At 42.5% G+C, this 26040-nt stretch overlaps 1 protein-coding gene across 4 annotated transcripts in view; it reads right to left on the reverse strand.

Annotated features, from left to right (window-relative positions):
* Positions 1 to 26040, reverse strand: part of DCLK1 (doublecortin like kinase 1) — a 222570-nt gene that overhangs the window by 66310 nt on the left and 130220 nt on the right. For 2 of the 4 annotated variants that reach the window (XM_056858370.1, XM_056858371.1), the window contains exons 4-5: positions 21949 to 22065; positions 11855 to 11949 (exon numbers count right to left, since the gene is read on the reverse strand). In XM_056858370.1, coding sequence (XP_056714348.1) covers positions 11855 to 11949; positions 21949 to 22065 — 212 coding nt within the window. Of the gene's footprint in view, positions 1 to 1215; positions 1467 to 11854; positions 11950 to 12900; positions 13223 to 21948; positions 22066 to 26040 lie in introns of those variants that run through there. The other 2 variants (XM_056858373.1, XM_056858372.1) reach the window with 2 other exon arrangements.

Genomic DNA, 26040 nt, shown 5'->3' on the forward strand with positions numbered 1-26040 from the left:
GACTATTTAGTCAAGATTCTTAATTCAGCATTAAGTAATCAACTCTTGTGCAAAGTCAATGAAGACTGTTTAAAATGTTACTTCTAAATAATGCACTTTATATATTTGGTAGCAAACTAAAATTAAGCTAGCACTTTAGAGGACTGAGACTGCAATGACAGCATCAAGCTTCTATTTCCCAAACAGCAAAAATACAAATGATTAATGTTTTGTGTTAAATTGGTAGTTGTTATGAGCTTCATAAGGGCCAATCCAGTAGGAATTTATCTGGTGCAAATTAATGGGAGAGGCCAAGAGCCCTACTAGTGCTCTCTACTAGAGTGGTAGGATAAGTGCTGCTCCTACTTCCTAGGACAGGCTAAATGACCACTGGATTGTGCCATGTGAAAACAGCCAGTTTAACAAAAGCATATGTACAGGGATTGTGCCCTGAAAGAACTATGTGTATTCAACTCACACAAAGCAAAAGGGGAAAGGATAACAACTAAGAAATGGCTTTGAAGAATATATTCTAATATCACTATGGAGATTTCCCCTTCTCAGACCGCTGACTGGGGAATAACTGCATTTGTTTTTGTCGTGTTTAAGTCTGAAAAATGTGTTCCCATATTTACATCAAATGCAAAAACAAAAAAAGTGAAAAATCAGAATTAGCTATTTTTTTTGGAGTTTTTTTTTAATCTGATCATCTTTTTGATCATGATATTTTCTGTATGAGTGGTGTCTGTGTACTATATATTTGGAGTTGTATCCTCTGCCACTGGAAGAAGGCTTCGTGTTTGGCTGAGTGGATTGGTAGGATACAACCCATTGGTTTGTATCCAACCACCCCACTGAACGAAGTTCAAAGCCTTCCTTCAGCCTAATGAGCCTTCTGCCAAGTTAAGCATTAAACTTTGCTCAGCAGAGTGGCAGGGTAGGCCAATATGTTTAAAATAAAAGTGCCCTTTTTACAAGATCAACATTTTCTACCCCTACATTAACAGAGGGAAAACAGAATAGTAGTGTGTGCCTGGACTGGTTAGTCTTTTCCGAACAGTTTTTGAGCCTAATGATTGCCCAATCTGCAAGTATCCCTGTTCCAATAAAAAAGTGTTGCTACACAGTGGGCATCTGGTGGGTGCTTAAAAAATAGTGCCTCTTTTTGTTATAGTTAACCCTGTCCAATTTTTCATTTTGAAATATTTGCACAATGCAATTCCCTGTTTGATGCATACCCTAAGCTAAAGCCTTTGCATAGGTTCAGTACATAAAATCACCGTATAGTTAATATATATGTATATGAACAAACAACAATTTAATATTTATTTTGTGTTTTACTAATGTCAATTAGTAACTAACTACATTCTTAGAAAGTGTTAGACCTTCACTCAGTCACAAACCATTAAGCACTGTTCCATTTTCTCTTATTACACAGAGTCTCCTACTGAATCCAAATCATCCGCAGAGAGTGGGCGATACAGGTCCTGTAAGATGAAGGGCAGTATACATTTGTTTACTGCGTTTGATTTGCTGCACCATAACTTTAATAAATTCTTACCTAGTGCCAGCCAGAAAGACAACAATAAAAAAATCCATCTTCTTAAATTTACACAGATTGATTTGATTAAATATTTACCATGGGTCTTTAAAAAAAACATGCTGTTATTTTACCCCTTGATTATATGAACAACATATACTTTGTAAATGGTTCATTAAGACTTTGGGGGACTCTGAGAATTTGGCAATGCCCTGACAATAAATCTATCTTGCACATTTTTTCTCAGTGTATGGGGGAATGGAAGTGCTTTGGCAGAATAACAGTGGGGTGGGAGGAGAGACACTTTAGTTACTGGGCTCTTACGGACGGTAGCCAAGCAACCAGTTCATATCAGCAGAGAGAGACAGAGCATGTGTGCAAGAATGTCTCTGCACATTCGACTGTGTAGCTCCACTCACCCTCTACACCTACTTCAACCATCCTTTGACTGATCAAGTAATCTACAAATGCCAGGGGTGTGGGAGTATAATAGGTGGCCTCGTTCCACCTACATACCACCACACATGTCACAGAGATATGCAGTTCAGAGAAATAAAGAGAGGACGTTCAAGGAGAAGGAATGTATAGAACTGATAGCAGCATCACTTCAAGGTAAATTACATGGAGGCGTTTGTTTAGAGGGCATGGAGAAAAATACAGCACTAATGTGACTATCCATGCCTCCTGTACAATATGGTACAGTTCTGAGTCCAACTCTTCTAATACTGTGCTAATGGTATACTGGAATGGGCACAAAAAGCAGCTTGACTGAAGAATGAAGAAAATTCTAAAGAAAACCACATACAAAGCCAAGGAAAGCCCCGCTGCGTGGACCAAGGACCTGCCTAGCCCAGCATCCCATTAACAGTGACCTGGGTATGCAATTGCTGACCCAGTGCTGACCGGGGAAAGGGGCGGAAGTGACAGAAACCAAGCCCCCCGCATGAAAATAACCAAAACACCTTGCTAGGATGAAACAGCCACAACGTTATCAATTACAGCTGACAGCGCCTTGATGTAGCATAGGGGCTGGATCCACAGGATTGGCTGACCCACCTGCTGACTGATGAATGACCTCCTACTTCCAGTCTGCCTGCTGGAGAATAGCTTGGGATGACAGTATATGGGATCCCACTAGGGCTTGAGCCACTCCGTGATCCCCCTTCCACTTGGAGGGAGGCTAGCCCTGACAGCCCCTGAGCTGGCCACATCCCCTGCAAAGCCTCCCTCCCAAATCCCTTAATGGGATCCCCAAGGCGGGCAAAAGGTGGACATGCAGGCCAGCTTTTCCCCCAAACTGGATGCGGCCCCATGCAAACACTGCCAACAAGTTGTGCCAAAATAAGCAACAGAAACCATGAACAAAACCGAAGGCAAAACTTAATAAAAGGGAGGGAGGGTGGGGCAAACCGAGAGGCCCAACTGACCCTGAGCGGTGAGGCAGAGTCCTATTCATGCAGGGCCACCGGACCAGAATGAAAACCCTGCTATTGAGGTCTGCCGGCCAGCCCACGCCTCCTTAGGCCTCAGCGGTTTAAGCCTGATTGGCCCATTCAAACAGGGGTCGAGAGCCGATTGGAAGATGGTCAGGAGTGGGAAAACACCGCTGGGAAGAGCAGCGCAATTGCACAGGCTCCCCCGGCCGTCACGTACAGCCTTGCCGCTGCCATGAGCAGCAGGAGCTGTGCCACCTCCCCAAGCCTTCCTCCAGCCCTTCTCCCTGCACAGGCCAGCAAACTGGGGCTCCAGGTAAGCCCTGGAGCTGACACTTATCACATTCTGCCTACCAACACCATAGCTGCCTAAAATTTAGGATTATCAGCCTGACCTGTTATTGATAAGGGTATAAATCTAAGACATACACCTTCCAAACATGTAAAAAGTGATCAACAGTACAATCCTAGGCAAAGTTAAAGCCTTTAAAGCAAAGTTGGACTCAGAAGAACGTTAACTCTGCTTCAGTTTGCATTGTGAAGTACCTATTTATTGCAAGAAAATATTGTCCTCCATAATCCCTCCATTGTATTCATATATTTCTTAAATGGTTTCTGGCTTCACCAAGTCTCAGAACAACTGAGAAATAGTTTAATCTAGAGCCCAGAAAACTCTGATGCAAGCTGGAGTAGGCCATTAGGGAAGCAGATAGGGGAAGAAGGGAATTAGGGGAGGGAAAGGGCTTTATTCAAGATCAGGGTGAACAATGAGTATTAGGATGTAAGGTCCCTACAGTCTGCATAGACAGGAGGTAGGCTAAGGTCAGGCAGTCAAATGTGTTTTTGGAGGGGGGGAACAGCAAATTAGGGACTACTGGGTGAAGAGAGGGGACCCAAGCAAAATCAGTTGAGGTCAACCCTTGTGCAATCCTTGGACCTTGTCACTGTCTCCCTCAACCTTCAACTTATTTTAACTTATTTATTTATTTATTTGTTTATTCATTCATCATATTCATATTTCGCTCTCTCCTGCCGAGGCACAGCTCAGGGCAGCTCCTTGGAAGTTACAAAATGTTTTTACATTATTTTGCTGTGGTTCAAAGCCCTTCCGTAGTGTTTCTCCAGTTTGTCTTCCTCTCTGCCTACTGTTGTACCACCCAGGCTTCATCGCACATAACTGGTCACCTCCCCCCCACACTTTGACTGCCATGATTGCTTAAGAAGGAAGCAAGAGATCCAATGACCAAGCTCACAATGTCCCATTTGGAAAATGGAAGTGGAATCCACACTGCAGCTATCTTACCTTCCAATGCCTACATCCACTAAATTTCAGTGCCACCTATAGCTAATCTGGCAGATTGATTCTTTATGAGATGAGTGCAATTAAGTTTAATTGCATTACTGGATATGTGAGGAACCACCAAAATGCTCCTCCTTTCCATGTTATTTGGCTAAGGTAAATAGCACTGGAAAATGTGGGAGGAGCCCATGCTGTGGCTCCTCCCAGTTTTGGCACCAAGAAGCTATAGATCTTTATGCAAAGACACAGGCTTCCTTTGTTACCTAGTGACACAGGAACAAAGAAATGGCATTGCTGAGGCTCCCACACTGCCTGAGTAAATTAACAGCCCATCCTTAATCACCTGCAGAGAACTGTAGCGAACACAGTCAATTTGACTCGGGGACAGGCTATGCCTGAAGCAGCGTGAGACCTCTCAGACTCAAGTGCTGCTTCCATTTTAACAAATGGTCCATATGTAAATGTACAAGTATTAATTTGTCAGCAAATTCCTTTTTGATTTAAAGTGCCTGGTAGTTGCCTGCCAGCATGGTCACAAGAACTCTGCCTGCTCCTTCGTACAGCACCATCCACCCTTATTATCGAGGCAACATAATGCTTAATAGAAGATGGAATATGCATCAAAGAGAATAAAGAGTGGGAAAGGAGAACGGTAGCCTTGCACTGTTGTATGTCCCAGATATAATAGTGACCTAATAAACTTTTAATTTAAAAAAAATTCTCCTGGACCTCTTAGTGGGCTTTGATACCCTTGACCACAATGTGGTCCTGCTTCTCTTTCACATTAGCAAAAGACGATGCTGGGGGACAGTTGCTCCTCTCGGCAGCATTAGTGATATAGGATTCCACAGGATTCTAACTTGACCCCAAGTTGTTTAACATTTGAAGCCACTGGGAGAAGTCATTCAGGGATTCGGGAGTTCAGTGTCATCAGTATACAGATGACACTCAGCTTTATTTCTCTACTTTGAGTCAGGTGAGGCAGAAGATGTCCCAGATCAGAGCTTGAAAGTGGTAATGCGCTGGAGGAGGACCAGTAAATTGAAACTAAATCCAGACAAGACAGAGGTGCTGATGGTCTATAAAATTAGTAGAGGAATACAGAGACAACCTGTTCTACATGGAAGTCACACTCGCTCTGAAAGAGGAGTTTATCAGCTTAAGGATACATTTAAATCCTTTGTGACATACTGTATTTCCCCCCAGTTTAGGCTAATGAGACAGATATGGCCTTTTCACAGCACACACAATTTGGCCACATCCAGACTGCATCACTGCAATGCACTCTACATGGGGCTGCCCTTGAAGAAGGAGTGGAAGCTTCAATTGGTACAAAATAGTGCAGCCAGATCACTGTCTACAGAGCGTACATCTGTCCTGAAAGAACTTCTTGGTTGCCCCACTTGCTTCAGGATCCAACTGAAGGTGCTCGTCATTACCTTGAAAGTTCTGAAAAGTCTGTGAGTAACACACATAAAGGACTACCTCCCTCCATGTGTTCTGGCCTGACAATTTCAGATCTGCCAGATAGTTCCTCTTCCATGTTTCCGCATCTGTAGAACCAAAGTATGTGGCCACAAGACAGAGGGCCTTCTCCCTGAGAGTTCTACAGATATGGAATTCCCTTCCATCAGAGATTGACTGGTGCCTAACCTTACTAAAGGTTTTCTTTTCTCTCAGGCTTTTAACTTTTAATTGACACCTTTTATGGTGAAGAGGGGTTATTTATTTATATTGTTTGGCTTTCTATTGCATTTTTCTCTTGTAGCTGATTGTGACCTGTCTTGTAAATACAGAAGGGTTGAGAAGGCAGAATATCATTCTTCTAAATCCAATTTATTGACAAATTGGGAAAATGTCATCTGGATCCTATTACTGTTAGGTGGATCTGTAACTGGTTGACAGACTGCACCCAAAGAATGCTTGTTAATGGTTCCTCATCCACTTGGAGAGGAGTGACGAGTGGAGTGCCTCAAAGATCTGTCCTGGGTCCTGTGTTGTTCAATATCTTTATAAATGATTTGGATGAAGGAATAGAGGGGATGCTTATTAAATTTGCAGATGGTACTAAATTGGGAGGGGTAGCAAATATGGTAGAAGACAGAGCCGGGATACAGGATGATCTTGACAGGCTAGAGAATTGGGCTAAAACTAATAAAATGCATTTCAACAGAGATAAATGTAAACTTCTGCATTTAGGTAGGAAAAATCAAATGCATAATTATAGGATGGGGGAGACTTGTCTTAGCAGGAGTGTGTGCGAAAAGGATCTTGGGGTCTTAGTAGACCAAACACTGAACATGAGTCAGCAGTGTGATGTGGTAGCTAAAAAGGCAAATGGGATCTTGGGCTGTATCAACAGAAGTATAGTGTCCAAGTCACACAAAGAGATGGTATCGCTTTACTCTGCTCTGGTTAGACCTCACCTAGAGTACTGTGTTCAGTTTTGGGCACTGCAATTTAAGAAGGATGTAGACAAGCTGGAACGTGTCCAGAAGAGGGCAACAAAGATGGTGAGGGATCTGGAGGCCAAGTCCTATGAGGAAAGGTTGAAGGAGCTGGGTATGTTTAGCCTGAAGAGGAGAAGACTGAGAGGGGATATAATAAACATCTTCAAGTACTTGAAGGGCTGTCATATAGAGGAGGGTGCTGAGTTGTTTCCTGTTGCCCCAGAAGGTCGGACCAGAACCAATGGGGTTGAAATTAAATCAAATAGTTTCCATCTAGACATTAGGAAGAATTTTCTAACAGTTAGAGTGGTTCCTCAGTGGAACAGGCTTCCTCAGGAGGTGGTAAGCACTCCTTCCCTGGAGGTTTTTAAGTAGAAGCAAGATGGCCATCTGTCAGCAATGCTGATTCTATGACCTTAGGCAGATGGTGAGAGGGAGGGCATCTTGGCCATCTTCTGGGCGTGGGGTATGGGTCAGGGGGGGAGGTAGTTGTGAGTTTCCTGCATTGTGCAGGGGGTTACTAGATGACCCTGGCGGTCCCTTCCAACTCGATGATTCTATGATTCAAACAACCAACATATATGTGTGTGGGGGAATGGGGGTGCATCATGACATGATACACGACAATGAAGGGAGGGAGAGGGGTTAGTGGTGATGATATAAAAAAGTGGGTACAGCTATTTCTGCTTTATCACTGCAATGATTATAACTCACATGCTCTAATATTTCCTATGTGCCCATGCACAGAATTTCATGGAGGAAAGTAATGGCTGTCACTTTGACCCAAATATAATATAGGCTGGAGATTGGTACCCCAAAGAAAGGTTACTTGTTCTGTTCCACCTCTTCACTAAAGCTGGATGAATCAATTCTCATCTTTAATTTTCCTATGACAGCTCATTCTGTTTTCTGGAATACTGAAGAGAGGTTCAAACTGAACGGGATTATTCTTACGCAAGTGATGCCATTCTCCACACAATCATGACAAAATGCATGGCCGAACTAAGACTCACTTTCCTCACAGCAGCTGTGGGATATGGCATTATAAAGGTCTGTAGGGGCCCGATTCAGGTTGGGACCATGGCATGAGGGAGGAGGTGATCCTAATTTCCCACCAAAACAGCCCCTGCAGGAGTTATCTGCCACGTTCTAGAGCCGCATGTTCTAAAGCCTTAACAAATATGCCTTCTTGAACAGGAATTTAGAGAACAGATTCCAGTTGCCTGGCTGAAAAGCCACAATCTATGATCCTAGACAATACCAAGACTAGGGTTCCATGTCACAACCTGCTCTCACCCACTTCTGACTGGTCTGTCCTGCTAGAATCTCTTGTGATCTGCACTGTACAACCAATCTGATGGTATCTTGGACACAGCTCTCAACTCCTCTTGCTCGCTTTTCATGTAGACAAGCCAAATCTCAGTTTTCCTGCTACCTCCTGCTTTTTTATCAGTTGTCTAAACCAGTCGTTCTTGCTCTTACAACCTTTTGTCTTTCTCTTAGGGGCATTTTTCACGGTAGATTTTGCTTCTGTTTTGCCACGGACTAAAAAAAAAACACGATTTAAAAGTTTTTTTCATGGCCGCGATTTATCCCTGTCAATCTCGATGTAGTTTTGGTTTTTCATGGGAACAAAGCATGCTGTATTTGACAACGGTTTGGTCTGTCCCTTTTGCAGGAGGCCTCCCCTTCCAACAGGCTCATTGTTTATGCCTGCCCCCAGCTCCGCCCCAACTCCACCCAGCAGATTACCTCGTGCGGTTCACCAGCCCCAGAGCAAAAAACAAGCACCAGTCCCTCTGGTCTCCTCCATTTTTCTTCCACCCTCGCTCTGTTCTGCTTTTGGAACAGTCAGATTCCAAATTGGGGGGGGGGGCAAGGCAGAGCTTTCCTCAAAGCTTCCCTCTATTTTCTATAGGTGTGGAATCCATTGCCCTTTAATGATAGACAGGATTGGGGGGGGCAGGGAATCCATGTGCCCAGAGAAGTGTTTAGCTGAAAGTGGGAATGGCGGGGGGGGGGGGGGAAGGAAAGAAGGCCCCTGGCTTGCGCGCCGGCCATGATCTGGCCACATTGCATCGTGAGAGACAGGAGGGCTCCTAGCTTGAGCGCCAGCCCTGATCCAGCCAGTGTGCATGGTGGGGGGGGGAGAGGAAAGAAGGCCCCTGGCTTGCGCGCCGGCCATGATCCAGCCACAGTGCATCGAGAGAGAGGAGGGAGATAAGAGCAGGCTGGCCGCCCCTCTTCAGAAGAGTGATGGGAGGGAGTTTTGCCTTGGGTTTTCCGCTCTCACAATGCACATTTTTCCCATCCGAATTCTCAAAAATCCCCCCTCCCCGCTGGGGTAGAGTGGCATGGAGGGGAGGGAGAGGAAAGAAGGCCCCTGGATTGCACGCCGGCCATGATCCGGCCACAGTGCATCGAGACAGAGGAGGGAGATAAGAGCAGGTTGGCCGCCCCTCTTCAGAATAGTGATGGGAGGGAGTTTTGCCTTGGGTTTTCCGCTCTCAGGATGCACATTTTTCCCATCCAAATTCTCAAAAATCCCCCCTCCCCGCTGGGGTAGAGGGGCCAACAGCCCCTTCCCTTGAACATCCCCCCCACGGGTCCAGCTGCCCTAGACCAAGCTGCCACCACCACCACCCCCAGCGTGCGAGGCGCACATTGCGTGGCCCCGTCGGTCTCCCCCTGGAGCCGTCCGTCCGACGTCCCCCTGGGCTTGGAGGTGTGGGCCCAGCTCCAAGGCCCATCCCGGGTGAGGGGCAGGGAAGGTGTGCCGTCTGCCCGCCCGCCAGCCTCCGGGACGGAGGGAGAGAAGTGCCAGGACTCTAGGCAGGCAGGCAGCAAAAGGGGCGGTATTCTTGTCCGAGCGCAAAACTCCCCCAGCCAATCACCGTTCTTGGGGGAGGAGAAAGGAGACGTCACGGGGAGGGACAGCAGAACCGAAGCAAACATTTTTTCATGGGCATCCAAGCAACAAAACGCGCTTCTATTGGAAAGTACGGCTCAGAAGTGGTTTGGTTTGCCGCTGACATAACGCAGCTTTTATACCTCTATCAGGGAAAAGCTGGATCTGCAGTGAATAACCAAAATTTGACTCCGACGCAAATGAGCTTCGAAACAGCAGCAAATCTCCGTGAAAAATTCCCCTTAGAGTTTACTCCTGCTTCATGTATTACAATTTCCCGAGTCTGAGTCATTGGCTCAAGACTCTCAGAATCCTACTAAGACCGGCTTAAACAATATGTACCCATGGAGGCAGCTAAAAATATGCTTCCACATGTACTGCATGCACATCATAAAATTTTGTACAATGAGCAAGTTGGCCTAAAAACACCAAAAACCTCTACAACAGCATCTAATGGAACTATAGATGGGTGGGACTGATGCAGAATTGATGCACACAACTGGGCAGAAACAGTATTACAGCCCAGCAAGAACTGTCCACGAGCAGAACCACCTGTCAGCTCTGTCCTTATGGAGGAGTAATCTGTCTGGGAACTATGATGGTACTCCCATTCTTGGTTAAAAGTTACTGGACTTTCACCTCTAGACCCAGAACCAACTTGTTTACTCTGTACTTGGGTGCTGGACTAGAATTTTTATACCAGCACAGGACCTTTTTCGTATTACTTTCCTTTATTGCTTTTGAATCACATTCTTGCCTCCAGGGAGCCCAAGGTGGTAATACAGAATTCCCAGGTAGGTTCCTTCAACAAGGTTTGCTCCACCACATGCCTTCAGATCATATCCAGAGTGGCTGAATTAATTCAGCTCAGAGGAAAGATGACTGTAATCATATTCTAATGAGAGACATGAATATACTGCCTTAAGACTTTATTGCAAAGTGTAGAAGTCTGTTAAGGGACACAAGAGACCTCTTCCATGTAGTGTAGATGCACTTAAACACATGTTTATCATACTTGACCTGCCCTATAAATCAGTAGAACTAACAGTGATATGTAAGCCATATAGGTTGAAGTCTGAAAGTAGCCAGTGTCATTATTCTTGAGAGGCTGATGACTGGTTTATCCACATTGTTCATAAATAGTGTATTGTAGACTGTTTATGGGGAGTGATCCTCCCTGGACACAGGGTACAGATATTTGTATTATTTATTTATTTGCCATCAAGACACAGCTGACTTATGGCAACCCCATAGGGTTTTCAAGGCAAGAGATGTTCAGAAGTGGTTTGCCATTGCCTGATTCTGCATAGCAACCCTGGTATTCCTTGGTGGTCTCCCATCCAAATACTAACCAGGGCCGACCTACTTAGTTTTTGAGATCTGATGAGATTGGGCTAGCCAAGGTTGATATTTTTATACTGAACTTCATTATAAATGAAAATTTTAGAACATCAGTAATGTAAGCCAATGGCAACATCCGCAATGTTCAGCCATAGACAACTACTGGGTATGTTTGGGGTTGAGACAGTGAGGCCCAAAAAACTGTATGAATTGTAAACTACAGAGTATGTTTTTTGGTTCATTTCTTTTTTGCAATATGCTGGGTTCTACCTCAGACTCATAGGGTTCCTAGTCTCTCTGAATGTCCCTTCCTCCCCTGCCTAGAGATTGTAGTTTGGGATTACCTGGTTATATTTGTTATGTGCTGTTATTTCATATTTGATTTCTGTACATATCAAGACCACTATGCAGATGCTATAGATATTTGCCATGGCTTTCATTTCCTTCCATTCCTTCACATTATTTTTTTCCATACAGCTAAATTGTGCACATGAGCAACCATGTATATTTGCATTCACAAACATGATTACATGTTAAAAAATATTGCACACAGTGCTTCAGTAGGTATGATTGCTCATTCACATAATTTTCCAGGGGAGGGGAGGAGCTAATATATGGTCAGAGCCAAAGTAACTTGTGCAAGTGTGCACATGTGCCACATATATTAGTTACAGATGTTCTCTGAAAAACTGGAAATAGGCAAAGCCAGAATCAGTTAAAGCCAACCAGCAGAAGACTTATGAAACTGAACAAGGGAAATACACTCCTATATCCCTTGGGGTTTGTCAGCTGATAAGTAAATGTGGAAAGAGTTCCCAGAAGGTAGAAAGTTTGCAACTATGATAGACTGCAGAAAGCTATTTTACATTTTTCTCAGGGATTCTTACATCTAAGATTTCTTACCCTCTGTTTCCGCAGGCTTCCTGGGCTGGTGGGAGAAGGGCTTGGTGACTTCCCAGAGCGGGGAGTAGAAAGCTGGCTACCAGGTGTTCCATTAACTAGAAGGGCAAACAAACAAACAAGCATGACATTGGTCTTGTGAATCACTGGAATAACCAGACAGAAGAACAAGCAACCAACATGGTCCCCATATTAACCTACTACTTCTTACTTCATCCATTTATTCTCTTCACACAAATAATGATTTTTTTTAAAGAAAGCTCTTAGATCTGTACACTGATGAAGCATTCAGTACTAGTGCACCTTAAGAATGTGTTTAAACAACAAGTGATCAACTCATCTGTATTCATTGTGTGACCACATAACTGATGAAATTAAACCCATCTCCAATTCCAGAGTGTTTGTGCATGCAAAAAGATATGCAGCCAGATGCTTTTTTCTGCCTTGGCAATTACTCGCTGAATAAAATGCTTTCCACTCCTTCCCTAAAATGCCCCTTAATGCTACTCATTAGGAATTTAAGATCATTGCTGCATAGAAAAGGTGATGTTGGGAGGGGGGAAATCGCTGTTGATTCTAATAGGTGAGTTACTTGCAGAGATTTCTACATAGCACCTTTGACCTAAGCATTAACTGAGAGCTAACTCTTCTGGGTGCTGGCATTTCAACCCAAACTGCCCATAAACCCCTCAGATACTACCCCCGATCACTCTCATTAATATGAATGGCTCTTTTCAACTCTTGAAACATTTGCTACCAGCATCTTTTGCAGCATGTGCATAAAATCTGCTGTAAAATTAACAGCAAAATCCTAAAACAGGAGTGCAAGGCACAATACATAGCATCCACACAAAAGACACTAACAGTGCACTGAAAAGCACTGAGAGAGAAATGCTACGAAAATAAAAATGTCTTCTCAGACAAGCTACTGCTAGGTTACAATCCTATTCAACAGCAACACAAAAAAAGCAGCAGCTATCAGACATCTGAAATCCTCTACCGTGCATTAATATCTACACATCAGGATAGGAATAAAGCTTTTAACTTACCTTCTATGAGTTCTAACATGGACACAGACTTAGTGTTTAACCTGATAATGCCAAGCAGAAAAATATTTGCCTTTGTACTCTACCCAGGCAATAGGAGAGAAATGGGAAGCGCTGGGATTAGTTAAGGATAGCCAAAGCTGCTCACAGAGAGAGCTGAATGAGATGCAGGATTCATAAGCCGAAGCCTTTTTCTGCGTAAGGCTGACGTCTTCCGAGCAGCAGTGGGCGGTGCAGGTGCCGTCTTAGGGGCTACATCAAAGGTGTCAATTAAGCACACTGCTACGACTTCAGAATGCTGAGCAACTGCAGCCCCCACTCCGAACTACAAAGCCCCAAAAAGCCTTAGCCATCTTGTATGCTGCAAACTGAATCATAATGATGTGCCTTTGGGGGCAATATACCAAATGACTCATCTGAAAAATCACAATGACAATAAGTCTTGTGAAGCCTTAGCTGACTGGCAGTCTCACAACTGCTAAACTTGTTTTAGAGGGGATTTAAGGGAAGGGGGGGGGAAACATTTTTCTCCTCTTCCGCCAAATATTCTCAATGGTAAACACTGGATTGGCCCACTCAGCAATACATGTGCGTCCATTGTAGTGCTACCAGTTATTGCCACTGTGCTGAGTATTAAGCTTATCTTTGCGTGTTTGTTGCATATGGCAAGAACCCAGTTCACATGTTACAGTGAACCCATGTACATCCTGCATGTACATCTTTTTCTAAGAGACAGCCAACATATGCTCACCTTCCAAATGAAACCAGGGACCAATGCCAGATAAAGGAGGAGTTTAAATCACACATGCACAGAACGTAACATGAGAATTACTCAATGCACACATGCAAAACAATCAAGTGTACAATGTACACAGATGGTACATGTGTTCACTGGAACATGTGACTAGGCTAGAGGTGTGCAGTTAGCAGATGTCAAGCTAAATGGTATCCTGTACCTTGGAATCCTATATTTACAGGTGTGTCTTTCTCTCAAATAAGTCATTTGGGTGACTTCATGCTAAGGACATGGATCAGCATTCATTCATCAACAGTTATCAACTGTGGGAGAATGTGTGCAAATGGATCATTTATAAGAGATAACAGGGTATTCTAGCAAAGGAAGACCTCTCCTGGCATGTTCCCCAGATAAATGTAATACCAGCTTTCTGGTGATCCCTGGCCCAAGGAGTATCCGGCTGGCCTCGACCAGGACCAGGGCTTTTTCGGCACTGGCCACTGCCTGGTAGAATAGCCTCCCTAGCGAGATCAGGGCCCTGTGGGATCATCAGGAATTTCGCAGGGCCTGCAAGACAGAGCTATTCCACCAGGCTAATGGTTGAGGCCAGCAACGGTTCTCGTTGTAAATATTGGCCTCCCTAATCCTTCCCCCTCTACCGCTGCTGAACGCCACCCCCACTTATATCATCTTAGGGGTTGATCAGATTCATCTGCCACCTGCAGAATGGCTATTTTTTGGTTTTTAGCACCCTTGGGAGGCATTATTGTCCTATTGACTAGATTTATTTGGGCTATTTTTAATTGTATTTTTAAATGTTTTATTGTTTGTATTATGTTTTGGAACGTGGAAGCCACTCTGAGCCCAACCTCCGGGTTGGGGAGGGCGGGTAAAAATAAAATAAAATAATACTAGGGATTTGGCCAACAGCACATTATTGCTAAGTCAATGAATGGCCTGCCTTATAAACAATTAATCTATCATTAAATGTACAGGGTGCAACACATACATGCTGCCTATATAAACACACCACTAAATGTGTTTTTGAGGATTCTGAATAGTGAGGGTCCCCCCTCCCCCATAATGATATAATTATGAGCTGTGTGGTGTAGTGGTTAAATTGTTGAACTAGGGTGTAGGAGACCCAGGTTCTAATCTCCACCCTGCCATGGTAGCTTGCTGGGTGACTTTGGGCTAGTCTGTCCTAGCAAAACCTATGTTACAGGGTTTTTGTGAGAATAAAATAGAGTTCAATGCTGCCTTGGGCCTCCATTGGGGGAAAGGCATGATAAATAAATGAAAATTTATAAAAAATGTTTAATACAGCTAGGTAAATAGTTCCTGAAATGGTGGCCTGTAAACCCCCATTCCTGGCTGGTTACTATTTCTCCTACTGCTATGGAAATATCCATTGCTCTGTGGTACATCCAAAGATAAAAGTGGAGGGCGGGGAATGCCACCCACCTTCTTTTCTGGTTGGCCTAAAACTAACCTGGTTTTAAACACACATTAAAAAAAAAAACCATTCCAGTTTGTTAACACAGAAAAGGGTGAATGGACCACAGGCTAAATAAAGTTTGGCTAATCTGAAACAAAACCATCCCATATCCTGTTTAGGGTCCAGCCCTAAAATCTCCAATGTAAAAGGACTCTGGTATGAGAGCTAAAAAAGGCCTCAAAGTAAGGTTGCCAACATTGCATTGGCAAATGCCAGCATTTTTTGAGGGCAGTACCTGAGGAGGGTGAAGTCTGGGAACATGACATCAGTTCTAGGTAGCTTTGGCTTTTGTGGACCTTCTGGAGCATATGCAAGCCACTGTAGGAAACAGGAGGATTGACTTGGTGGACCATAGATCATGGGGCTCTTTTTATGTTCTTGTGATACCACCACTTCCTATGGGTGGAGTCATGAGGACCAATCCCTCACAGCTGTAATCCTTCAACCTGAAGGCAACCTATATTATTTTTATCAAAATTGATGAAACGGGACAAAAGGGGGGGAAGAGATGCTAGCACTATGGTCCCCTTCTTCCACTCAGATGGACACAAAAACTTAATATGCTACATACTGTTCCCATTTACCAGGGACTGTTCCTATTTTCTGATACTGTTTGTTGTGTGGTGCACAGCCTCTTTTTATGTGCTGATGAGGCTCGTCTTTATCTGTTATGCTGATAAGAGTGTAGGATGATTACAGGAAGATTATCCTCTTCAGATGTTTGCCCCTACATTTACTGAATCCAGAAGTGTACAGCAGGACGATGCTCATTGGCACCCTTATGCACACAAGTGCAGGCTTTTCCATATGACTATTCCCAATCACATGAAGCATATGGTTGTACACTTTTTATATGCATAGAAAATCACTGGAGACATCTGGCTGAAAAGTGCTGGCAATGTGGACCAACCATGACCCTGTTACGCTCTGTACATGTTCAGGAACCATGAGTTTTCTGATTTTCAGAAGCTCTTTAAATGAAAGAACTGTCAATTGCAAAACAGTGCAGAACTACCATAAAATAAATGCATATACCGGCAGAGTAGAGCCTGCTGCAAGATATATAATGGGGACAGAGCAAGGATAGTAAACTTAGCTATGAGAACAGGGTTATGAAGCTGCTGTTGACATTAACAACTTCAGAAAATTTTTGAGGGGAAATACTCTTCAAGCACATCTCAAAAAGCCATAATAACAAACAATAATCACCTTCAATAACCCTACCCTAACTAACTCCATCCAGTGAATAAAAATGCACCTGATATTTCTACTTTATCTTCTTGAAGAGCAGAAAGTTAAGACACACAGGTCTTTTAGTTTGCTAAGCCAGTCTTTTTTCTCTGGAAGAGTATATTGCTATTTCCATATACTATTAGAGCCTCAACACAAGCCTCTGAGATATTGATATGACAAACATCAATGTACAATTTAATTAAAAACATCATTAAAAAGCATTAATTTATTTTTTCGTTCTGATTAAAGTAAAACAGCAGCACCAAAACAACCTCAAAAGACAAATGTATGTAATTAACTCACAGTTCCACCAATTAAAAGTTGTCCTTAACTAAACTGTGATCAACTGATTAATTAAGTGGAGGCCCAACATAAATGCCTTTAAATCTAGTGCAATGTTCCTGTAGCTGGCTACTGTCATGGATCATCATTGATTTGTGTTTCATGACTGATTGATGTAGTGTCTGTCTGTCTCTCTCTCTCATATGTTAACTTCTCATTGTTTGTTCTAGGATAAATTAGTTGCTGACTAGGGATATGAAATTGGCAACTTCCCTATTCACCCAGAATTCCCTTGTATGATGTGGTATTTTCAGTGGTGGCAGCAGCAAATAGTTAAAACCAGAATAAAAGCATATATAATACTTTCTGGGTTTCCAACATTTTTAGACATTCATGGGGGATGGTATGGAAGTAGAAACTTGGCAGTCACCTTGTTGGGCAGGGTATTTATACAACACTGCAAATGTTCATCTGTCATGACAGACATGTTTTGAAGGTACTCCCTCCAACAGTGACACTTTTGCCTTCTCAGTATGACATAATACTACATATATGAAAACATATTTTTGAACTCAAAGTATAATCTGCCAGGTTGAGGGCCTTGCAATGGCAGCACATTGTACTGAAATTACACTGTTTGTTAACAACTGCTAGAAGTGAGAACATTTTGTACTTTTGGTTGCTACTGCATATTTACTAAAATGGCTTGCCAGACATAATAGAAATGCAGGGTGGAGGGAGGACATTAAGGGAATAAACTGGAGAGAGGTGGGGGGGAGAGAGAGAATGTATGTGTGTAAGGGAATAAATCTACTGAACTTCAAAATGCATTATAATCAACATCAAGTACAAAACAGCATTTACCTTAAATGACACAAGCTACTATTATGCTCCTAGTAAGGTTCTACAGCATAGCCAGTCTCATAAGGAATTAAACAAAAATTACCACAAGTAGCTTGTGCAATTCACAGTTAATCCTTATACCATCCTGATGCAGACAAATCAAAAGGCAAAGTGTTTTGGGAATATGCTGTTTCAGGCTACAAGTGAGGAGACCCATGTTAAATGTTTCCCCACAACAAAGCCCTATGAAAAATGACAGACTGAAATGGTACAGTCCCAGGAGCTTTGTCGCACGTGAGGAAGATCCTGCTAGCTTGCTGCAGCACCTAGCAGTAGCTGAGGTCAACTAGGTTAGGGTTGCCAGGTCCCGCTTCACAACCGGTGGGAGGTTTTTGGGGTCAAGCCATAGGAGGGTAGGTTTTGGGGAAGGGAAGGTCTCCAATGCCATAGAGTCCAATTGCCAAAGCGGCCATTTTCTCCAGGTGAACTGATCTCTATTGGCTGGAGATCAGTTGTAATAGCAGGAGATCTCCAGCTAGTACCTGGAGGTTGGTGACCCTAATCTAGGCTGATTTTCCCCACCTCTTTCTGCAGATATTTAGCCTACGCTGTGCCAGAGAGGAAAGACGAATAGCCCCTTGATCTTAGTCCAGGACACGCAACCTGGGACCTCTGAACATCAGCTTGCCTGATCTTGACCTGCTAGAACTGTTTGTTCTTGTCAATTTGTACTTTGGAACATTCTTGCCATGGACATAAAACGACATATAATCAATCAACCCTGGCGATCGACATATAATGAAGTTCTAAGTTTTCTTGTCTTCCCAAATTCACATTACCCCTTAAAAACAGAACTGGTTATGCCACTATTTACCAAACACCACCAAGAGATAACTTGTTCCTCTGCTACCTTTATATACATCCAGGGTACTTTACAGAGACATCTCAGGCTCATTAGTCTTTTTTTATTCATGCCAACAAAATTACTGATGTCTCTCTGCACATTTGGTATAACTCTTTAATACACTCCCCCATTTCCAGCATCTCCACAATTTCAGCCTCCTGACCCTTACATCTGTGTACACACCAAAAAACTAAATCAAAGAAAATTGTAATATGGACAACCATACCCTCATCTCCAGTGAACACAGCAAAACATGCAGAAAAAACCACATCAGATTGCAGTCGTACATTTAAGAGAAAGTAGCTACAATATTATTCCAAATTCTTCAAAATTACTTCTCTTCTCAAATACTTTTGCCTTAGTCATTATGTAGTTCTATTTTTTAAAAAACCTACCTTGGCACATAAAATATATAGGCACTTCCATTCCTTATGGTTTACACATACTGTTACATAGACCATTTAAGGGATCTTTCTGAACCAACAGTTTCCCAGATCCATCTGAGTTTTGTGTTTTGTAAAGCTTTGGTCAAGGTATATCATTTGTCACCCTCCTTAAACCTTAAGGGATCTTTTCAAAGAATTTTGAACCTGATAACAGAGCAATGTTATGTATTTAATTTCTGACCCCTGTGTGTTCAAGATCGGAACAGGAAGTGATCACTCACTCATAAGTCCCAAATATCTGATGGCTATAAAGTGCTCTTGGGCTTCTATAAACTGCGCAGATTTGATGTGAAAAAGAAAACTGGTGGTCAGGGTGATCTAAGGCCTCTCAACTCCCTAGAAGTCTTACATCGCTTCCCTAACAGGAACTGTGAAGCCCCTCCTTGATCTCTCCTCTTGCATGGTTGTTAAACCCGAACTGGGCCTTGTATTCTCTTTTCTCCATTCCCACAACTGTAACGGTCAATGTACCAGCTGCCCAGCCCAAGTTTCCTGCTCGTTCTAATCCCCCCCCCTTGTACTTCTCAGCAAACCAAACTCTTGACCAGCTAATTTTAACTCCAGTTTAAGAATTCTGAATACCTTCCTGACTTAACCAGCTGACGTTAAAAGTCTATTGTCTATTGCCAGTCCTTCTTGCATCTTTAGGTCATAAGAACATAAGAAAGGCTATGCTGGATCAGACCAAGGTCCATCAAGTTCAGCAGTCTGTTCTCATAGTGGCCAACCCAGTGCCTCTAGGAAGCCCACAAACAAGACAACTGCAGCAGCATTGTCCTGCTGAAGAACCTGCAGAAGCATTGTCCTGTTCCTAAGAACCTGATATAATAGGCATGCTCATCTGATCATGGAGAGAATAGGTATGCATCATGTCTAGTATCCATTTTTACTAGTACCCCTAGTGGGGAAGGCTGGTCCTGGTTTAGAGATGGAGAAATCTGATAACCCCTCTCCCTTCTAAAGATTACAAAGCTTCTAAATTAAAGTATGCCTCATTACTCAAAGCCAAATAGTTGAACAAAGCTGTCACCTAATATTCAAAGCCCTTACACTAACAAAAGTTGCATGTATTACAGAGGAGATAGCCAGTGACATGGATCCAGTTGAAGTTCATTGTGACTAAATCCTATTTAAAGCAAAAGGATTTAAAACTAATTATGCCTGAAATGTGTTATTGATTTAAATGGAACCTAGGCCTAACTAACTTTAGCTGCATCAGGGTCGAAATTTGGAAATTTGGAAAAGGCAACCACACCCGGTGAAGCTACTGTAGATCATGTAGTGTTTTTAGTTTTACAGATCAGCTGATCAACTGAAATAGCAGAGGTAAATCAAATGAGCAAACTAATAATAGCTTTACAGCTCTATTTAAAATCTAAGCTATACACTTACGGTAGATGTATTTAAATGTAATCATCAACCCACATTCAGAATATACGGAACAGCTATTGATATTTTGCAAAAAAAATACATTGCAATCAGTTAAATGTATTCCATGCCAAACTTACATTTTGAGATCAAATAAATTAATGGTTATATATAGTTAATTGGCAAACATTGCAATACATGTTACATGACAATTATTTTTCAGGGCTATGCATAAAGTTTGTAAAAATAAATCTAGGACTGATCTTACTATGGAGCTCCAAAGGCCATGAGAATGTATCCCAGCACCAGCTTCTGTTCTCTCTCTCTCTCTCTCTTTCTCTTTAATCGCTTTTCTCATGATATATTTTTATTTTAGGTCATTTCCCCTTTCACTGTTACATGCACAATTAAATGAACCAGCATCGGACTGAATGAAATCCAGTCTTTCTGCCTAAAACACAGCCACAATAATGAGCATTTAGTTAGCCTCATAGCGCTAAACATAATATTATTTCATTCTGACCCTGATATTTGACAACATTTAACTCCTCACATGATACTATGAATAAAATCCATGAAAAGAAGGGGAAGGAAAATTGCTAAATATTGCTGGAGAAGGATAGCAATGACAAAAGGAATGACTTCCCCAGTTCTTATCTGGAAACAGAAATGGAACAATATAGAAGTGAGCAGGGTAAGAGATACTTGGTAAGGGCTGGTCCAGACCACCAATAAGAAAGAGACCAAAGTGGTACCTTCCATCTTCTCTTTTGAGTCCCATCAGTCAGACAGAGTATGTGTGTTCTGGTAAATAACTTACTTTCACCCCAAGACTCCATTCAAGCAGCCCATAAACCTTCTGCAGCTGTAATCTCAGCAGACCAAATATCAAGCAATAGCATCTCTGTTCCTAAGTATACCACTATTTGTACCTGTGTGGCTTTCACAGCATCTTGACAAACAGACATGAAGCAGGTGAAACTTCTTATATCGCTACACCTGCTCAATTTCATGGACTGATTCCAATGTACTGAGGTTTGAGGAAGTCATGGTTAGTTTGGCGGCTGAAATGCATATGGTACAACAAACTCAGGGGTGTTGGCACCAAACCTGTATTTCAAATAAGGCTGCTGTTGCTGGTTTGATAACCACAGCTTGTACTAATTGTGGACCTTTGGACATCTGAATCCACAAACTACAGTTTGTTGAGGAGTACCACCCCTCATGTCCACTTACAAAGCAGAATAGGGACTGAGAAAAAAGCAAGAAGTGATCAACCCTGGGTTTATATGCAAACTTGGATTTGTTACTCATGTCTGGCAAACTACATTTTAAACAAACCATGATTTATCATGATGTATGAGTGCAGCCCACATGTCACAGTGTTATTAAAGGCACAGGAGCAGAACCAGCAAAAAAAGGTAGGAACCTGTCTGTAGCATAGTCCTTCCTTAATGATTTTATCACCATCTTACACACAGAATGCTAACCACATACCCATAATGACAATCACTTCTTAACTACTCAGCAGTTATTGACTACTCAATTACTATGCTGTAACAGAAGACTTTTGAACAACTTCAGTTAAGAAATAACTAAGATTGCTTAAAAACTATAGTACGGTTACAAATTGTACTATTCCCCCTCACCTACTACACAAACTTTCACGTATTAACAAAGAGAGACTTTAAAACTCTTCCATCAGCAGTGCATTAATGTAAGTTTATTTAATCTATTTTACCTGAGCTGGTTGACGCTGGAGATTTGCTGCGTCTAGATGGACCTGGGCTCTTGGTAGTGCTCCTACGTGGTGTTGTAGCTATTTTGGTATAGGAAGTGGATTTCACCACCCGACATTCTGACAGACAAAGAAACAATCAATTAGCAACCTTAGCAAAATGTGCATTTTCATTCAATTTAAAGGAAATTCATGGGGGGGGGGTCTACTCAACATATTTCCCACAACCCTGTGCAATACTTAATTAAATAAATGAAGGACTACTCATTTCTTAGTATGCATCATGTATATTATACCCATGTTGCTTAAAAGATATACAAATTCCCTTCAATCCAATAGTTTCTGCTTGTGAATATGCAAGCAACTGAACAAGCAATTGTTTCTACACATCGAAAAGCTTAATGGCCACAATAGGTGATGACGGTCCCTGTCACTCATGAAGAGTTTTGAGGAAAGCAAGACCGGTTTGTTGCTCCTACACAATCCTCTGGTGAGCTGCAGCCCACCTCGCAGCACAGAATTTTACCACAGACTGCTCTCTTAACTCATAAGAGACACCAGTAAAATCAATGAAGAGGTGAAATTGCCCTCCCACTCGAGAACAAGTCAAGATGTTCAAGTTAGAGCTCTGTAGGCATCCATGAATTATGCCTGCAAAATGGTTTTTGGACTAAGAAGCGAAGAAATTAAGGCTGCCTGAGAGTCAACAGACTGTAGTCAGTCATAATGGAGGCTTAAATCATCAGCAGATCAAGTCAGTTAGAACACTAAAGGGATAGTCTCTCTCTCTCACACAAACACACACATGAGTAATTCGTAGATGGATTTAAGTGAGTCACTAGAAGAGAAACAGAGGTAGTATATGGCAAAACAGTGAGGGCCCACACTAGTCAAGAAGCAGGCAACCCCCATACACATGCTGAATGGCAGCATACCAAATTACTTTGCTCAGCATGGCAGCTGACTCGCTCTATTCTACAAAACGCAGGGGTGTCATGAAGCTGGAAGGGGCTCAGTTCATGGCTAGGAGTCAGAAGTAGGGTTGCCAGCTCCAGGTTGGGAAATACCTGGCAATCTGGTGGGTGAAGGCTGAGGAGGGTGGGGTTTGGGGAAGGGAGTTCAATGCCACAGAGTCCACCTTCCAAAGCAGCCATTTTCTCCAGGTAAACTGATATCTGTCACCTGGAGATCAGCTGTAATAGCAGGAGATCTCCAGCCACTAGACAGAAGGGTTGGCTGGAAGACAGCAGGATATTCAGGAAGGTATCCCTTCCTGTAGGGCAGGAGTCCCCAGCACCAGCATATTTCTTGGTGTCCATCAAGTGTTTTAGAAAGTAAGCAGGGCCGGGTGGGGATTTTGGCCAACAGGGCTTCTGATTGACTCTACGAATTTTAAAAAAGTTGCTTCATCATCAGCTGTCACCACAGCTCAAGGATCTTCAGGGTGTGACTGAAGGTACACTGTGTGTCTATACAAGAAAATATTTGTAAACAATTGCTTAATTTTAAAAGGCATTCTTTAAAATAGAACTTCTCCCTGAAATGCGGAAGAGTTACTATTAACAGTTGTGCATGACCTGGCATGTTGTCGTTGGCTGTGCATTTTGTGGTTGACTCCACCTTGAGTGGCAGCCATTTTGTAATTGTGCCCACCACCCTGAGTCAGAATTTCAAAAATGCCTGCTGGCTCAAAAAGGTTGGGGACCCCTGTTGTTGTGAAATCAGAATTTGGAGTGTGTTGATTCTGTGAGTGAAAGTATGAGTATAAACTTTCCGATTGCTGTCTTTGGGGCCCTCTAAGACCCTGCTCACAAAACATCTTTTGAAGCCAGATACTACCCAAGGATTATTTTTATTCACTTGCAATGAAGAGTGTGCATTGAAAGCAAAACCACTGACGTTTCATACCTATCTTTCTAAAGTACCTTATTCAGTTCATTATTCTCATGCCAAAAACAAAAAGTTAGATCTATATACAACATATGAAATGTGCCAGTATCACAACTTCATCACAGATAGATGTTGCACTTTTCAGGGACCATCAGGTCAAACAGGCTGCCTGCCCCCGCACCAGTCCGATATCTTTTAAGCAAACTAAAATGTTCCATTTTGAATCTTTGGCTCCTTCTCGGGAAAGGGGACAACTTTTATTCCGTTCCGAAATGCCTGCAGCTTTTAGGACTCATCTGCCCCAAGTGAACTAAATTATCCAGCATTTCTCGAGCATGACCTCTCTTAGGAGCAAACCATCAAAGCTCTCAACTCCTGCCATTGAATTAAACGGTGTCCTGTCACACCACCGAACTCCAAAGCCTTCATAAACTGCTCAGCAACACCCACGTTCATCAGCGCACAGTGGTCATGACCAGATCATGATGTAACTGTAAACAAGCCATTGTTACTTGCAATTTCATGTACAGAACTATATTGATACTTCATTGTACAAAACTGCATTTAAGTTGCCTTCCCTCCTAGAAAAACGGAAACTACTTTCTGTATTACAAAGCCTAAAAACTCTACAAGGTCAGGAAATCTAGTTTTGCGCTGCCTGTAGATAATAAACTGACAGCTGAAATCACGGTTTGGCTCCCTGCCTCAACCACCTTGGATCCTAAACTCAAACAATACACTTTCTGTGCCTGCTGGATGTGCTCTTGACATCAAACACGTGGCAGCTTGGTCTCTAAGGCTACAAAATTCTTCTACTTTGCCAAGTCTTTCATTAAAGGAAATTATCCATTAATTTATGAGTAGATGCTGTACAACTCAAGCATGAACTCAATGTATTTCAAACAAGGGTGCTGGGATGTGTTGTAAAGAGTGAGAGGAGAAAGGGTACCCGTTTGCTTGTAAGGTAATCCTTCAAACACATCTTGAGGTTCTGGAAATGACCTCAAAAGTAATGGGGCATGACATTGTACTTAACCCATGTTTGATATTGTAATGCAGTAGACAAAAAGAAAAAAGAAAAGAAAAAAAGAGTTCTACCATTATGAAGATCTTATGTTATTAGGAACAAAGCTATGTGTTAAAAATATTCGAGCTCCAACAACCACACATTGGACAATATAGTGGCTATACAAAACCTGATGGCTACAGCTCCAGGATTCCACTAGCAAAGCAAATACCAGGTAAGTTCAACTCCCTTTCTAAGGTTTGTGGAAGGACCCAAACAAGTATAGCCAAGACCAAATAAACAGAAGACTTCTTCTGCATACAACATTAAGCACATTGTGTCATGACTGCCTCCTTCAAGGTGGACAGGACAACACTCTTTCTAAATAAGGAATTTGCTCCTAGAGTCTGTTTAATCCTCTCTAGCTATGAATAATGAGCCAAGGAGGGCAAGGGTTCAGCAGGAAAGTTGCATGTTTGACATCTCCAAGCCATCCTGTCCTCACCCACTAGTTGAAACAACTGAAAGTTACCCAAGGAAACATGATGATTTTGTTCTACAATAACATCTGATAATGTAATTGAATCAAGAGTGACATCAAGTTCATAAACATCACAGGTGATTTTACCAGAAAAATGCAAGCAAACCTAATACATTGGCTGGTTGAAGGTTCTACAGAGTTGTCACTTTGACCTGAAATGAAACAATTCTGCTGGATGGCTCTGAGAAGATGCAAGGCTGGCAGGGTAATACATTGTTTTCACTGCAACTGTTTGTTCACCTCAACTTTCAGTTATTCAGTTCAGTTATGTTCACCCCAACTTTCCTTCTCTTTAACTATAGTCACCACCACCCTTGCAACTTCATTGTCCAAGTTCTCTCATATACAAGAGGCTGCATGGGGGGGTTCATTCAGCAGAAGATAGAATAAAGGAACTATCTTGGCAAAAGCCCAGATAATTTGAAGCATGTTTCTGCCATTTGGGCTGAAATATGCAGGTGTGGCCTTACTGTATAAAGAGAGGGCCAGGCCAGGGTTCTAAGGCCTGCAAACTCAGTTTATTCAATTATTTAAAAATGTTTGTTATTGTGCAACCAACTTATTCTACTCTCCCTAACTACCCCTTCACTGTTAGTGATAGTGGTAGGGAGAGCAGTTTCCTCCAAAGATGGCGCTATGTGAACTGTCAAACAGTGAA

This window comes from Euleptes europaea, chromosome 12, assembly GCF_029931775.1.
Source record: "Euleptes europaea isolate rEulEur1 chromosome 12, rEulEur1.hap1, whole genome shotgun sequence".
NCBI lineage: Eukaryota > Metazoa > Chordata > Lepidosauria > Squamata > Sphaerodactylidae > Euleptes > Euleptes europaea.